The sequence below is a fragment of the Platichthys flesus genome, chromosome 12 (assembly GCF_949316205.1).
Source record: "Platichthys flesus chromosome 12, fPlaFle2.1, whole genome shotgun sequence".
NCBI lineage: Eukaryota > Metazoa > Chordata > Actinopteri > Pleuronectiformes > Pleuronectidae > Platichthys > Platichthys flesus.
Window position 1 is genome coordinate 23,021,063 of NC_084956.1, and position 17,318 is coordinate 23,038,380.

The 17,318-nt window shown below is 39.3% G+C and overlaps 1 protein-coding gene across 1 annotated transcript; it reads left to right on the forward strand.

Moving 5' to 3' along the window:
- Positions 1-1,334: 1,334 nt before the first annotated feature.
- Positions 1,335-13,767, forward strand: kcnk18 (potassium channel, subfamily K, member 18). The gene is made up of 3 exons (XM_062401283.1): positions 1,335-1,563; positions 1,774-1,920; positions 11,734-13,767. The coding sequence occupies exons 1-3, from the start codon at positions 1,335-1,337 to the stop codon at positions 12,567-12,569; spliced, it is 1,212 nt and encodes a 403-aa protein (XP_062257267.1). The 3' UTR covers positions 12,570-13,767.
- Positions 13,768-17,318: the final 3,551 nt, after the last annotated feature.

Below are 17,318 nucleotides of genomic sequence, written 5' to 3' on the forward strand. Positions count from 1 at the left end.
AAGAAAAACTCACTGGACACAGTCTCGTTTTGCTGCCAAATTTCAGACCGAATAATAAAGACTGAACTGAACCGAGCTCCTGCAGGAGCACCTGGGTCATTATAAAGGGAATAAATGAATGGGGAATGTGCTGGTGTTTGTACACATCGCTACTCCCCATTGGATGGTTTAGTGAGGTCCTCGGATCGGCCCCGCCAGAGTCGGTCACGGCCCTGGCGGAGCGCCGAGAAGACGATCAAACTGGATTCTAGTGGAAGTCAAACTCGTAACAGGGTTCCTGATGGTGAACCTGCGGAGGGATCATTACCGGTACAGCCTGCTCGACCCCTGTCGACCAAGGCAGCCCGACCAACCTCCTAAATTATAGTCGGGTTGCACGCACGCACGCAGGCACGCAAGACACCCAAGGGTCTTGCGTGAGGGGGGTCTCACGGACCTGCACATCTCCCGAGGCGAGCTAGCGAGCGAGAGAGAGAGAGGTGCACCGTGCGTACAGGCGCACGTTGCGCCAACCTCCGCTGCTCAAGTAACGAGACGAGTTTTGAGAATGTAAGAATTAGAAAGTATAGATATCTGTGTTCAAATGTAGCGAGTAAAAGTAAAAATTCGTCAGGAAAATAAATACTCAAGTAAAGTACAGATATGTGAAAAATCTACTTAAGTACAGGAAAGAAGTATTTGTACTTCGTTACCTCCCACCACTGCAAAACAAGAGAACAGATTTCCACCAAACTTGGAGGAAGGATGGATGAGGGGAGAACAAAAAATTCTGGGGGTGATCCACATCCGGGGGCGAATCCAGGAAATCTGTTTTACTTTCTAAAACATTGTGAGATTTTCCTGGGCATTTTCCTCGAGAATATTTCATGGATCTTAATAAATTAAAAACAGGCACATTAAGGGAATTCTGTGAGGGCTTAAAACTTGGTGCAGCTAGATTAAGATTAAGGGGACTGTTGGACCTTGGTTGAGGTATACTGAGGTACAGTATACTCCACCCTAGTCTCAGTCTGTGTGGATAGCTTTGATACAGCTTGTCTCATCCGTCTTGGTCTGATGATTGACTTCCTCTATACAGTCCGAGCCTTAGTCAGGACCCTCGGGACACCAGGAATACGGAGAGTGGAGTAACAGGCTACTGAGTCAATACAGATCTCCCCAGAGGCCTCATCCCAGTGTGTGTAATGTGTGTGAGGATGATGTGGTGCGTTCACTGCCTCAGGCACTTGCCCCTGCACTCTGCTGGAGCGTAACGCACAGCGCTGAGCTGAGGGGCGCAACCAGCCGCTCTGCACACACACTGTTGGGGCTGGGAGAAGAGGAAGAAGAGGAAGATGTCAGTTGCTAAGAAGAAAGCAATACGCGCTAAAGCCGAGTCTAGGAAGTGCGCTAGACGTCTCTGGAGGCTCTTTCCTCACCTGCTGCTGTGTCTGTCTCTGGTCGCCTACGCTGCGCTGGGTGCGCTCATCTTCCAGTACATAGAAGGACGCGGCGAGTCCATTGACCAGGAGAAGTACCATGGGTTCCTAGGGGAGATTATCAGCACCGTGCAGAACCTCACCGGTAAATGACCACACATTTCTTCTCAGTCACCATCTCCTGTCGAAACTGCTCCTCTCTGTCCACATGATTGGTTGCTGATTAAACCTGTGGCGCATTTAATCATTTGGACCATGCCACAGCCAGTTTACCAAATAAAGCGCGAATATTATAGTCATGGCTCATTACCCACTAAGCCCTATTTCATGTGCTCTGCATCCTTTTTATTTACAGGCAACCACTCTTTCACTAATCAATCCATACTGGATGAAGTAGAGTATAAGATGAGAAACGAATTCAAGTCCATATGGCTCCAGAGACCTGACAGGTGGGACTTCTTTGGCTCTATGTTCTTCTGCTGCACTGTATTCACCACGGTTGGTAAGTTATCATATACACAAATATACACGGAACCAGCCTGTGCAGCATCCTCTCACAAATGTAAACATTCAATTTGACTGTTTAAATACAAGGGGAAGATTAAGTCTTTTTTGATTCTCTCTGTGTGGCCTGTACAACATGTGCTGGTAATTCATTTAGTAATTGCGAAGATATTCCACAACCCGTCGAATGATGGGTCACTGAGACTGATCCTCTGGGAATAATGATTAAACAAATTCAAATAATTTAAAAAAATGAAAAACACACACTTTGACCTAGAGCTTTGGGGAATATTCTACGATGTATTATAAAAGCTGTGAGACATATTATGCGAAGAAACTTAGGCCAGTAACGAGATGGTTATATTCTCTTAATCTTGCAGTGAAGATAAACACATGGTGGATGAGAGGCTGTGTATCTCATTGGCTTCATCAGTCATGCATGTTGTTGTTTGTTTAGATTTGAAGTGAAAGACATGTAAGATATGCAATAAAATGTGCAGCACTTGCTCTGCCTTTATAAACTGCCCACTGTGCCATTATTCACTAGCCTGCCTCATCTCTTAAAAGTTTTCTCCAGTGTGGTCTGTTTTATGTGGTTTGCTGCACTTTGGTACTAATGACTGTGCTCAGCTTCTTGTAGCCACACATTTAAAACGCTAGCCACGTATAACTGTTGTCTGTCAATGCGTACTAAATGGTCCGCCTGGTGTATACATGTCAGGAGATCTGCTCTTCCTCACAGTGATACTGTACTTCACACAGCAGCCACTGGAAGCCTTGTCTACTCTCCAATGAACACAGATCAAAGCAGTAGAGTTGTTTGATTGGAGGGAGGTGAAGGGAGTTGAGGCAGCTTTCATTCTGGGCATCCTTGGAAGTCATTGGCAATATCTAATTGCTTGATCGATCGACCTGCAGCCGAGGTGAGGAGGAGCCTGGACAGAGATTTTGCCTGTTGCACTACTCAGTTTTGTTATGTAGTGGACTATGACCAGTCATGCAGTTCTTATCAACTCTGTGAAGACTTTTGGTTCACTCTCATCCCTCTGAACCTGCGGCAGCAGCAGCTGCCTCAGAGAGAGAGCGCTCTGATAAATCCACTGTGCTCTACCTGCTCACTTAGAAATGACCAGTTAGAGACAAGCATTTAGCAGCTGAGAGACACATTTTTTTCTCGGGAGCCAGTGGAACAACAGAGTTAAAAGAGTGGGGATATTCATCAGGTGGTCAGAAACCGGACCCCAGATGCAGAAGCCCTGCAGAAGGGGTGCAGGTTTTAACCCTTTCAACAAATGAGTAATTCAGTCCTGCTGAATTTGCACATGTAGCTTAGAAAACAAACTCATCAAACATCAACAACACTGCACCTAAATGTTTAACAGCCTTTGAGTTCCTTTGCAGTGTTCGAACTGTGTGTTGCTGCTGGCTCGCTGGACATACACCTTCTCTTAGTTTGAAAGGGAAAATAGATGCAGCAAACATTAGACAAAAACATTCTCATTCATTAACTTCATTGAAATATTAAATGCATAATTTGCTCGTCCCTCATCAAAACAATAACAAAAGTTAGGGTTTGGTGGGATCATAGGAGTTGTTGTCCTCACCTTCACTTTGTCAAGGTGAAACACTGAATGTTTCTCATGATCCCAGGGACCGGACGTGTGTCACTTTGTGAAATACACCAGTCTCTGATTATAAGCTATATAATATATAATATGCTAAATGTTTTTATTGATGAATATCTGAGATTAACACTTTTTCTTAAAGTCTTTTCAACTGATCTACAGTTACTGTTGATCTTTGTGGATCTGAATCCAGCCCTTTGAATGAACACGAACATGCACCGTTCCCTCTGACAAAGTCTTCAGACAGATTTGCATGATATAGAATTCGTAGCTTGTTGAACAATTATTTTGCAACTGATGTTATTTTCCAGTTTATGTGCTTTTTTTGCTCAGTTATTTAGAAAGTTTTGAATATTTGTTATATGTGTATATTCTGCTGACATGTATAAGTTGTTGTCATTTATATATTTATGGATTTGATTTATATAATTTACATACATTTTTTGTCTGCCATCCTTTTTTACCACAATCACTATTTGTGCCGGCGACAATCAGTCACTGGAGCCATTATTAAATGTCTCATTCTCAGTAACGCTGTACCTTAAGAATGTATCCTTATGTTTGGTACATAGATTCACTTGGACTCAAAGATAAATTTAATAGATTTTGATGCCTGGAGGTCTAAGGTCAGTGTCACCATGACCTCACTTTCCTGAGAATGTGATATTTCAGAACTGTCCGTACTGAATATCATTACATCTCATTGGCTCATTTCACTTTGACTCACTTATGACTGGATTAGAAGTTACTGTTCAATGGTCAAGGTCACTGGGACCTGTTTTACCTTGTGAATTTAATATGTCAGAAACTCCTTAAGGGAATTCTTTCAAACTTGTGATAGCTCAAGACTACCTTGAGGGAATTTATTTAGTTACAGGTAACAGTGACCATATATGTGCACATGGTTGGCAGAGGCATAGATCCGCAATGCAGTAATTCTAGTTTTCTATTACCAATTATTTCTCTGAGTTGACATTTCTCCTGCGAACAAATCAGTGACTTCAATCCCTCACCTAGTGACCGAGTGTGTCCCTTCACCTTTGCTCAAAAATTAATTTACCTTAAAAGATTTGTTCATGTACACATAGTTTATTCAAACCCTTGGTAATTAATTGTGTCTGCAGCACAAATTCATTCACCTATCACTAAATTCAATACAAGGAAGTACAGCCATAAATCAATGATGTGTAAATAATGTGATTTGTTTCATCCTCTGAAGTTAATAAATAAAGGGAAAGGAAGCAAATGGGAATGTGCCTGTAACATCACGTGATGTCTTGTGTGCAAACTGATTTTGGGGTACCTCAGGTGTTTGTAGAGGAAAGATCACATGTGTTCACAGTTAGCCTTTAGATTGTACAATTTCCTAAAGAGGACCAGTGTGTGGGCCAGGGGTATCTGATGGTGATCACCAGGTCAATAAAGTCCTTAGGATAAACTACAACAATTGAATGACAGTTGCTGTTGAGATACAATCTTCTATAGATCTTGAACATAATGCTGTATAAAGCAACATACACTGCATTGCTGACCAAGCAGCAGGCTGAGAAGCTGAGATCATAAAAAAGTTTCAGGCTCTCTTTCTTCCTTATGTGGCTTGAGTGTGTCTCAGGGCAGCTGTTTTTGGACGATTACAGTAATTGAGGCCCATGCACACTGTGTGTTAGTTCCTGTGCCGCCAACGCTCCATTTATAGTTTATCAGAGGACACATCTTGCTGCTTTAAAAATAGATTGTAATACTTGTTTATCATGACATATGATGAAGGCATTTGTATTGCTTTTAAAAAGGAAGTACCTTGGAGTTTTCTTGGATGTTTGATATGAGTATTACATTAAAAAAGCCAAGAAGATGCTCCTATTCTTGAGGTTTTTTTTAGTATCTTCTTGGCCTTGTTTGAAGATGCATGTATTTAGGTGGTTGGAATAACCTATTAAATAATCATAGATCCACTGCCATTCAGCTGCAATTAGTTTATGCACTCACGGTAGTCAGGCGTCCTCTGGGTGCTACAGTTCTATACATTATGTGCTTATGTCGACACAATGTGAAACAGCCCACAAATCTTCCAGCAGGGCGGATCTTAAATGGCCTGTCTTACCTCCACAGCTGTGATGCACATACGCCAGTGAACCATGGTCTGAACAAGATGTGTCTGTTTGAAAGCATGTGGACATTTCTTTGAATGTGCATGTGCTGTCAGCAGACCGTGGACCATCAGGGGGCTTCAGAGGATGAATGTGACTGTAAAAATTTCGAAGCTAAATTGTCTTTTTGCATTTTTAGCAAGAAAATAACAAAACAGGATAACCTTTTTTGAAAATGTGTGACTGCAGAATTTATATTAATCCGTTCAATTCAGACCCTAAGTAAGCACACTCATAAAACTGTGACTGTAAGAAAGGTTTAAAAGAGGATAAGTTGTTTGCCAGATAGATCTCCTCAGAGAGATTGTTCCAAAGAGTGGGAGCCCTGAAAGAAAGGGCCTGGTCGCCCTTAGATCTCGACTGGGACAGTGGAATAACCACTAAGACCTTGGCTGAGTCAAAAGAGCTGACATGTACCAGGTGAAAATCCAGAACTGACACTAAAAGTCAACTATAAAATCAATTTTAAGCTTGAAGTGAATTTGAGTCCAACAAGGGCTTTATATTGCAAATATATGTTTGGCAGGTTGGCAGTTCGTTGAGACGTGATTCACTGCAGGGTGATGAGCTACTGATTGATTCTTGAAAAAGCCCAGACCAGACAAAGCCACTGGCCCCAGAGAGGAGAGAGACGTTCATGTTCATTGCTACAAAGGATTTTGTGTTAATGCAATCTACAACATAATAACATGCTGCCACTGTGTCATGCATAGCCTATACTGGTCCTGTATCAATTGGCTTTCTATGGCACTGTTGTCCTTCTCTTTGTTTGAGAAGTGGAAATCCCAGTTAGTACAGACCTGGTTGCCATAACATATTTTCTCTCAAATGTTTTATTCTCACATATTTAAAATCAATCAATGACCTAGAGTAGTTTTTTGATTACGTTTCAATTTCCAGGGATTTTTCCCATATTGGTGATCAGTTCGGAAATAATATGTCTATCTTTATATCATTTACATCTAGTATTTGCAGTTTGATTTTTGTCTTGACATGATTCGATGTGTAAGAGCCTCGTGAAGATACATTAGTCAGTCTGTTACTTTCATATACATGATAAGTGGTTAAGGGAAGCCAGCTAATGGCTAATTGCTAATGGCTTTGCAGCAACAGGAAGTCCACGACTTAGTGAGGAAAAGGCACTTTCAGCATAGGACAATGTTTCCTTCACCACAAAAAGCTTATAAAGGATTGTTAGAGGTTAGAGCCTCTGTTCTCAGTGCAGTTTGTAACTTCATTCATCTCGCCACAACCAGCATATTATGGTTTTAAAGCAATGCTTAAAGGAGCGTAGATCATAACTCTAATCCCCTGTTGTTGTGAAGTGAAAGCGATTATTTGGAAAGGTCACAATGGGATATAGTTGTGTCAAATTACTGTTGGATTCATACAATTATATAATCAAGTTTGCCATTGCAAATGTCAACAAAACTGAGCTTCTATGCAATAATTACCTGGGTGAAAATCCCCCCAACACCCCTCCAGGTCATTTTGATAATGTGATTATTTTGATTTGTCATTAAACAGACATGGTGCTGGTCTCCATCATGGCAGCAACATTAATAGAATCACTTCCTCCTTAGCAAGTTATGTTCAAAGTAAAATTATAATGTTTGTTTCACTGCTGCAGTGTTAAACCAGTCATTCAAGCTGGTCATTAGAAACAGACTCCATCTTCCTCGACTGGTTTGGTTGAGCAGTGAGAAATGGGGAAAGAGGAGAGGTGGGTGAGACAGAGGGCAAGCCATTGGAAGAGGATTTGTCAAAGGCTGGCAAGCAGGTGGATATTTCCCCATACACTTTCCACTTCCATTCTTGGAGGAAACCCTGTATGGTGTCACCTTCAGCAGTATCAAAGAATCTTTCTTGTCCTACATATCCAAATCAGTGAGGGAAATCCTTGAGAACGTACCACACACTATCTTAGATCTGTTGAACAGGCCACCCTCATTCAGGACATCTTAGGGAGCAGGGGCTCAAGTGAGAAAAGGGAACTTGTCATTATAATTTATTTTAAAGAATGCACTTCTCTGACTTGCTTACCAATTTATTTTAATACCCTCACACTCACATAATTCTTAAATACTTAACAGTTCACACAGAGGTCATGGTCTTTTTTATTATTCACTTCAGGTGTATCACAAGGACAGGAAGCCACTTGGCCACAATCTGCATGTTCTCTATGTTACTAGTTTCTAGTATATATTTAGAATAAGTCACTACACCAGGAAGAAGAACATGGTTAAGTAAGAATTTTCAAAACTTCTTGCCCATGACAATAAATCATTTCAATTCTTTTGTTAAATAAATGACACAAAAATCTTCAGACAAAATTGAAAAACCTGCTCTCTACATAAATAAACATAAACAACCCTCCAAACTACAAAGTTGACCTATGTTTGGTTGCCACAATTAGGTTTAATGAATCCTGCCGTCTCTTTCGTGGCACCTATTGCACTTCTGTCCGTCCTGGGAGAGGGATCCCTCACATGAGGTTTCTATGTATTTTTACCCTGTTAAAAGTTTTTTTCGTAGCTTTTCCTTACTCTTGTTGAGGGTTAAGGACAGAGGGTGTCACGCCCTGTTATAGCCCATGAGAAGAATTGTAACTTGTGAATATGGGCTATACAGGTAAAATTTGATTGATTGATTGATTGATATTCCTATATATTTATATATATATATATATATATATTTCTGCTGTTTTTATAATATAAATACAGTTTATATTTTGTTGTACTATCCACTCCAGCACAAAATCACTTTAATACTGACACAATCACATCATTGCATTCCATACCTGTATCTGTATATATGTAGCCTGACCAAAAATGTTGTGGGCAGGGCTAAGTTCGTCTGGCATCCAGGCTAGTATACAGTTGCAATCAGAAATATTCAACCCCCTCACCTCAATAGACATTATAGTGATGTGGATGACAGATAATGACAATAAATGACAAAAAAACCTCATCAAACAACAAAAGATATTTATTGATGCGTAGTTTAGTTATTTTGACAACAGAAGTTGACTTAACTTTGAAGTTCAAATGAAAAATGTAACTCTTTCAACACATGTGCATGTGCAGTATTATTCAACCCTCCAGCTTCAGTACTTTGTGGCGCATCCTCTAGCTTTTATAACTTCTAAAAAATGTTTTCGGTAAATGCGGACAAGCTTCTTACACCTCTCGATTGGAATCTTTGCCCATTTTTCAAGTGCAAAAGCCTCTAGATCAGTGATGTTTGATGGCTTCCATGCTGCAACTGCCTTCTTTAAATCCCACCAAAGATTTTCAATCAAATTTGAATCTGGTGACTGTGAATGCAACTCCAGGACGTTCCAGGATCTTTTTCTCAACCAAGCTTTGGTGGACATGGAGATTTTGCTTTGGATCATTGTCTTGCTGGAAAGTCCAATGATCACCAAGATTTAATTTGTCAACAGAAGGAATCACACTCCTCTTTAAAATGGCCTGGTATTTCTGTGAATCCATGATGCCATGTACACAATAAAGATTACTAGTCCCTGCCGCAGAAAAACAGCCCAATATCATCTTTGACCAACCTCCATGCTGGACTGTGGGGATGGTATTCTTCTGGTCATAAGCCTGGCCTTTCACACGCCAGACATACCGCTGGTCCATACGTTCAAACAGTTCCAGTTTGGTTTCATCAGTCCATAGAACTGTCACCCAAAACTCTGTAGGCTTATCCAAATTCCTCCTGGCATATTCTAGTCGACTTTTGATGTTGCTTGTGGTCAAGAGCTGAGTGCGTCTTGGAGCCGGCCATTAAGTCCTTTATTATTCAGTGCATGTCTTATAGTTGCCACTGCAGCACTTGTACCAGCCTTCATCAGGTCATCCTGTAGGTGTCTTGTAGTCACACAGGGGTTTATCTGAGTTGTTCTGACTAAGTTGCTGAGGGTTCTTGATGAAATGCTGGGCTTTCTGCCACGGCCAGGCATGTTTGAAGCTGCTCCATCAGTTGTAAACTTATAATGTTCCCAATTGTGTCTCTTGGAAAATCATATTTTGGGGAATTCTTCTTCTACCCAAGGCCTTTCAGGTGTGATGAAATAATCTCCTCTCTCAGCTTTTGTGTAAGCTCCTTTGTCTTTCCCATGATTGCAACTCACCTTGAATACCGTCATGGGAGGGGTTTATATATGCATCACAGCTGAAGCAAATGAAGGATCAGTATAGAGTTCCCAAAGACTTAATAATGTTTCAACTCAACTTTAGGACAAAAAAAACTGTCAGACAGCTTAAAAACAACAATTTTATATAGGGGTTGAATAATTGTGACATGGCTATCTTAACAAAATATACTGCTACACACAAATACTACATCATGCATTTTCCGTGTTGATTTTCTGTATCACTCAACTCATAAAGAAGGCATCCGAAGCACAATTTGATCAAAGAACAAGATTCTGTCTACTTTAATTGATAAATCCTTAAAATCTTTGGGGGGTTGAATATTTCTGATTGCAACTGTATATGCTCTCCGTATGTGATATATGTGATGTATGTGATTTATGTATATATGTCAGTGATGTGTTAAGTGTACAAGCTACTGGATGATCTGAATTTCCCTCGGGATTAATAAAGTATCCATCTATCTATCTATCTATCATTCTCACACTGAAAAAATACTGAAAAAAGACACTGAAGAAATATTTGAAAATGCTTAAATACAGCAACTTTAATGAAATCATTCCAGGAAGGTTTGTAAACTTTTGATTAGTATTATGAAGTATGATTATAAATAATAAATCATTTTTGGCATTGTGATGCATACATGATTAAAATTAGTTGTTTAATTACTTATTATATCACAAGTAATATAACCTTCAGCTTCTGTAGCCAAGCAACAAAACTGAATTGCCTGAATACATTAATAATCCAATACATTATCATTATCATTATTATTACACTTACCACACACACACACACGCCTAATTTGCATATCAGGGCAGTGATTGTAATGACGTCATTAAATACAAATTTGATTGTATTCACCTGCAGTGTCTCCACTTAAGTACAGAACATTAGCCTCTATGCCCTAACTCATTACATTAGCTAGTAGCTCATTCATTTACATTAGCAAGACACATGTTAACTATATTTGTTTTTGTCTTTTGGCTAATTAGCTGTAAACTGGAGGCACTGGTAGTTGAGTCCTTTGTTCATCACCACTCAGCTCAACACAAGCGTAGAAAAACCAGCACAACTGGGACAGGAGCTGGAGGTGGGAGGTGACGACTGTCTGACGTGACTGTGATGACTGTGCAGGAGGAGGGAGGGCAGACAGGCCATCGGACAAAGTCTCACCTCACGACCTGATATTTTCAATTTGTATTCAATCTATATTTGATTGACAGGGAAGCTGTGTGCAAACAGGAATATAATATTCATTTTTATTTTATTTTTTAAATAGCAACCCAGAAAAGCTGTATATATAGATTTATATATATATATTTTATTTCATATTTTAAATTTTTGATATTCTATTTTACACTATTTATTCAAATTTTGTTTTTGTTTGTTTAATTCTTGAGCATTGTTAGAAGAGTGGCTGTGACTCAAGAATGAGTGTGGCCTAGTGGTTAGAGTGATGGTTCTCCAACAAGAAGGTAGCCGGTTCAAACCCCATTCCCCCCAAAAAAACCCAAGTTGCTTTGGACAAAAGTGTCAGCTAAATGACATGTAATGTAATCTCTGTTTATTTGATAATAAAACTCTTTAATCTTGAATCAGTGACTTCTCTAAGAAGATTCAATGACATTGTATAGGAATTTAATCACAGATGTGGTTCAAAGATGTCAGTTTCCTCAAAAATGGGTCAATGAAGAATGAATTTGTCACAATTTTTATTGATAAAATTAAAAGTAGTAGTCAGGTTGATTTGAATGTGATTTAGGAGGTTATGTGTAGAGTTTCTAATCCCTTACTTGATTTGATTAGTGTCAGAGATCTTTAAATTGTACTGTTACTTGACATTACTAATGTGTCCATTTTCTCTATATCGTTGCAGGGTATGGGGAGATCTATCCAGTTACCCTGTCTGGTAAGGTGGTATGCATTTTGTATGCCATGGTGGGCATCCCTCTTATGCTCCTGGTCATCCTCGATGTGGGAGACTTCCTTGCTATGCTTATGTCCAGAGCCTACGTACGCATTCACAGCCTCTGCAAAATGCTCTTCTCCCACACCTGGTCGCCGCTGAAGGCTCGTAAGAAGGCAGTGGAGTCTAAGCACTGTGTCCTGAATGATGGAACCTTCGTTTTTAGCCACGACGTTGTTATCCGTGAACCCCTTGACATCCGGCAAGTGCTGCGCAGCCAGGAAGACGTGCGGCAGAAGTCAATCCAGCTCCAAAACAACAAAGAGATCTTCGAGAAGATTCTTGCCAGGGATAATTTACTCAGAAAGGGCCCAATGCTCAGGACCCTCTCCTGTCCAGAGCTGAACCGGCTGCCACCCCCACCCAAAGGATATGTCATATGGGACTTCTCAGGGTTAGGGGATGGGATGGAAATGCTGGATGTTCCCTTTGTGCTGATTCTTTTAGTTGTGTTTGCCTACATTTCATTTGTAGGTTTCATCCTGCCGTATTGGGAAACTGAAATCAAGGGCTTTGACCCCTACTACTTCTGCTTTATCACACTCACAACCATAGGATTTGGCGACATTGTACCCAATCATCCCAAGTATTTTATGTTTACCTCACTCTTCATCATTGCTGGCATGGCCATCATGTCCATGGCTTTTAAACTGGGCCAAACACGAATTGTAAGCTGCTACCGCCAGTTCATAAAGTTCATCAGCAGGGGAAATGTGGGGACTTTCAGAGGGAAAGAGAATGACTAAGTCATCATGAGAAAATCTGCCTCATGTCCATGAGTTGAATAGGCTCACAGTCCTGGCTTTGAAACTAAACAGGACTCTGTGGGAAGGCCTGCAGTGAATTAATTTGTTGTGCTGGTTGTTTGGCTATAAGCATGAGAATAGTCAAAAATGTGCATGTGCCAAACGCTTTTGCCAAGTGAAGGATGGTGATATTCAAAATGATTCCAATAAGCGAAACTTCAAACTCTGCCTATCTACATAGATACAGCATCGTGCCAAGGAATCACTTAGTTGCACTGCATTAATGCTCTTCAAACTGCTACAGAGGAAGGACACATTAGTGGACTCGGAACCATGGAACACACTGCCAGGAAAGTTGTAATGTGCTTACTTACATGTGGTATCACACAAGAAAGATAAAGAAAAAACATGTCACAGACCAGAAGGTTCAGATACGATGTGTGAAATGAAATGAAATGATGCTGTGTAACAACATAAACATTTAATCTCAGTAAAATTAAAAGAGTACAATTGGTTTTCATTTGCTACTTTATAATAATATGATAAAATTAAATTGTACAGCACTTTTCAAAGTACAGTTAAAAGTACATGTTGAAACAGGGCTCAAAAATTTTTGAACTAAGCCAAATACAATTAGGCGATAAGAAATGTAGTTAAAGATTTTTAATACAGCATTAAAACAATAATAAAATAATAGATCAGACATGTAGTTAATAAAAGGGAGTACTAAGATTTATAAAAGGCATTTTTAAAAGATATGTTTTATGAAATGATTTAAAAAGTGTCACACTAAAAGCCTCGGATCCTCGTGCAGGGAATACCGGAGCTGAGTCTTGACTGCAAAAGCCTGTTCACCTTTAGTCTTGAGCCAGGATGTTAGAGCAGACAGCAGAGCCTGCCGGAGGATCTGAGGCTCTGCTCCACTAATAGAAGACAGCCATTCAGCAATGCATCTGGAGGCTGAGCTATGAATTGCTGGATAGATTAGTAGAACGTTAAAACTGACAGGTAAGCAGTGAGAGAGGCTTGAACTCGGGTGATTTGGTCTTGTTCTGTAGTGCTTGTTAAAAAAGCTTAGCAGCTGAAGATGCGACACTTTTATGGCTAAGCCCTTAAGGAATGAATTGCAGTAATCTAGGTGGGATGAAATGAAAGCATGGCAGAGGGATTTTTTACTTTTGAAAAAAATTACTGAACTGTGAATTGGCTGTGCAAATAATTAACCTGCCGTTAATTATTTGCAGAGAGGGGGTGGGATGTTTCTGCAAAGACAATGATTTCAGATTTGTTTCCCTTAGTTTTTAGTATTTATACTTGTGATTATCAGTAAGACATTGTAGAGCACAGCAAATGCTCAGTGATCAAGGATTAGAGAAACCAGACACATTTTGATGCAGTTTCCATCCTCTAGACATGATTATTAAAACAAGTTAAAATGTATATCTATATCTTCAGTAAAGAAAGTGACTTACTTTACAGTGATTCATGGTTAGCTGTTAGTTGTTTGGCTTGGCCACTCTAACACATCCACAAAGTCAGCAGGGGTCCTAAATATATGAACATCCTCAAACAATACAAAATTAATGTTTACAAAGGTTTGAATATAAAACTGTGCACACGTATGGTGAATGTATGTGCTTTCCCCTTGTGTTTACAGTAGAGGAGGCTGCAGCAGATTTGATCAGTACTGTGTTCAGCATCTGATACTTTAATTAGGTTTCTTCCAACAAAATAGTATGTTGCTTTTTATGTGTACATAAAGTATATGATAATATAATATTTATATTGCAGACCGCTGACCACTATTCACAGCTTTGTGGAATGGCCCTTACAGGGCAACAAACCGCAGCATAAAACACATGCAAATATGGAAAAGCTTATTCGCAGCATTTAGAGGAAAATCTGCAAAGTTAGGAAAACATTCAAACAATCAAAAAAGAGCTGCAGCAGAATAATACGAACAAAAATAGACTGAAGGTAACGTGTTTTTTGGTCTCTTGGGGCAGTGGAAGCAAATCTGACAGTAATGACATTATCATTCTATGAGATCGATTTGCTGTAATAGCTGCTGATAGCACAACTCAATGAAAAGTGACACTGTGAGAACAATGAGGGTGAAACCAAACACTTGAGTTGTTCATACAAATTTACTAATGGTCCTGAAAAAGCTTAAGAGGCCGTGGTGCCCTCAGTGTAGTTTCTCAATATTTCATGGTTATGTTAATAACATAAGTAACTATATTTTTACAAATATAAAAATTATAGCATGTATAGAGTGGAAACAGACAACAGACAAAAAACAGGGGCATCCTTATCAGGTAGCAAAGCCTACATTAAGGAGAGTGGAGGATATTTGGCCAACTAGGCCCCTAGAGCAGGGCCAAACTTTGATTTGTGATGAATCACATTTCTTGAGTGGCCACATGCACAAGGCCACACATAGCTGAAGTATGAGGACATGCACACAGTTGTATTTGTCAAAGTACATATGGTCATATACATGTTGTACTCTTTCTCTAAAATCTGATTTTATTTAGTTTTTGCAACTATTTGCTGTCTATGAGCTGTTACTGAGCATGTCTCAAAATCCTATGCATTGATCTCTTTTGTCATTTGCATTTCTTAGTAACCTTCACGTGCACACACATTTATAACTCATAATTGATATGGATCATTGGTGAATATTGATATGCTGTATTATTAGAGTGTGGTCTGATTTAAATAAAAGTCATTTAAATTGCTTGCATCTCAGTAAAGTTTGGAGTTTTTGTATTCCCTCATGGAATGAGATAACAACAGTGTGACATCAGTCCATCACACAAATCCACCATGTGTCATTTTAACCATTCACTGACACATACTGTCAGTATACAGTCCCAACTCAAATATCTCAATATTTAATATTTAATCAATCTATCTATCTATCTATCTATCTATCTATCTATCTATCTATCTATCTATCTATCTATCTATCTATCTATCTATCATCTATCCATCCATCCATCCATCCATCCATCTATCTATCTATCTATCTATCTATCTATCTATCTATCTATCTATTTATCTATCTATCTATCTATCTACGATCTAAGATTTTCATTAAGTTGTCACCCATTTATTTAGAGGCGCACACTTTACTACATTCAACTGGTTGTTATATTCAGCTGCTAACTCACAAGTGTGGCATGATGTTGTGTGATAATTTATTACCCATATTATAATAATAATAAATGTATTTATGGAGCACTTTTCAAAATCTAAGTTACAAATTGCTTTATAAGGGCAGCAAAATAGAACAGACAGTTCATAAAATCATGAGCACACAAAAAATGACGGAACCACAAATATAAATATTAATTTCAATGAACTCTAATAGTTTATAAAAATTCAATTGGAGCCGTTCAGTGAAAGACCTGTTGCAGTAGTGTTTACAGAGCGCAAGATGGCGCTGTTGTCAAATATGATGTCACTGTCAGTCTGGATTTGTAGTGGTCCTGAACCTGACAGATTTTTCATGTTAGATCATGAAAAAAATAATCTCACTGTCTCCCTTTCTCCCCTTCAGTTTCACTGGGAGAAAAAATTGATAAAAAAGAAAAGCCAGGTGAATGGATGCGTCACAGATCCAGGTATGAAAATACAGGTGCAGGTCTTTGGATCCAAGGGGATATCACAAATCTGTTAGAATGAGAGAGGGTCAAACTTAAGATTTGTTTACAGTTTTTCTCCATTGCTTTGGCTCATTTCACGAAACAGAAATGACATTCTCAGAGCTCTAAGTGCAATTGGCAAAATAGCCCATATGGTTCAGCACAACTACATAGATCACCTTCAAAAGGTCATATCTCACCCAAAACAGTTAACTCAAGTTTCCAAACCAAATCATTTTCTCATATAAATAGTCAGTGCCCCCAAAATGAAAATTTCCTTCTCGATTGCTGTGGCTCATCTCTCAAAATAACATAGATGGTTCAGCAAAACTCCATAGCACACCTGCAAAAGGTCATATCTCTCCCAAAACAGACAACTCATCAGTCAAAACTAAATCCTTTTCTCATACAAATAGTCAGTGCCCCCAAAATGAAAAGTCCCTTTGGCATTGTTTAAACACTACAGGTCAAAATGTTTAGATGTTTTGTCAGTATGGCAGTGGACCGTAGAAATATCCCTCATGTGCACATTTCAACCTTGGCTCAGTCCTTGAATGGTCACTGAATGGTTACAGTAGATGTTTTCTTTCCAGAATATTATGTGTATCAAACTTTCTGTGTGATTGGTGATCAGATGTGTGAAACTCAACCTTGATTACTAAAGTTCTAGTTGCACCTGAAAATTAAGCCGATGATCAAAGATATCCTTATTACAGTATATACCATGATGTTTTTCATGGTATTATGTGCCTGTACGATTTTGACAGTGGAGTGAACTATTGTGCAGGTGATGATGTAAACAATGAAATTATGCCAACATGTTCTGCAGAGAACGACCACTTGACTGAGAAGCGACAGTCAGTTCTGACCAACAATATATATTCAATTGGTAATTGGGCTAACTGAAGGCAATTGTACCTAACCGTTTGCAAAGGTGGGCTAAATCATTTGAAATTTGTGCAAGCTGTTGGAAATTGTACTTGTCATTGCAATTTGATTAAAGGAATGAGATATTCCAATCTGTTGTGAACAAGTGCCCAGTGGTTTGGAGGTTTGCACGTGTTGTTTTGAAAATATCATTTCTGTTTCGTGAAATGAG